General features: G+C 76.4%; 1 protein-coding gene across 4 annotated transcripts in view; it reads right to left on the bottom strand.

Moving 5' to 3' along the window:
• TBC1D9 (TBC1 domain family, member 9 (with GRAM domain)) overlaps positions 1–301 on the bottom strand; it is a 53,369-nt gene extending 53,068 nt beyond the window's left edge. For all 4 annotated transcript variants that reach the window (XM_010583607.1, XM_010583606.1, XM_010583605.1 and 1 more), the window contains exon 1: positions 106–301. In XM_010583607.1, coding sequence (XP_010581909.1) covers positions 106–232 — 127 coding nt within the window. In that variant the 5' untranslated portion in view covers positions 233–301. The remainder of the gene's footprint in view (positions 1–105) is intronic.
• Between the last annotated feature and the right edge of the window lie 42 nt (positions 302–343).

Here is a 343-nt window from a genome sequence, read left to right as displayed (position 1 = left end):
CGGGGGAGCCGCTGAGGGAGTGGGCGCCAAACGCTGCCCCGCCCGGCCTCCCCCCCCGGTTCCCCCCGTGTCCCCCGGGACCCCGGCGGCGGCCGCCGCCCTTACCCGCCAGTCCCCCGCCGCCGCCATCGCCTCCGTGCCCCTTCCTCCTCTGGAGGATGAAGTAGGGGTTGGCCCGCTCCGTCACCCACAGGGCGTTCGCCAGCAGCACCTCCTCGGGGTTCACCCACATGCTCCCAGCGCAGACAAAGGCCGGCCCGACCGGCTGCCTGCCTGCGGGGCGCGGTGACTCACGCACGCACCGGCCGCATCAGACTCCACCGTGTCCGGCCGCCGCGGCGGC

Source organism: Haliaeetus leucocephalus, unplaced genomic scaffold (assembly GCF_000737465.1).
Source record: "Haliaeetus leucocephalus isolate CR32 unplaced genomic scaffold, Haliaeetus_leucocephalus-4.0 Scaffold924, whole genome shotgun sequence".
NCBI classification, from domain to species: Eukaryota; Metazoa; Chordata; class Aves; order Accipitriformes; family Accipitridae; genus Haliaeetus; species Haliaeetus leucocephalus.
Note: the sequence above shows the minus strand (reverse complement) of the source record. Positions and strands in the feature narration are given on the sequence as shown.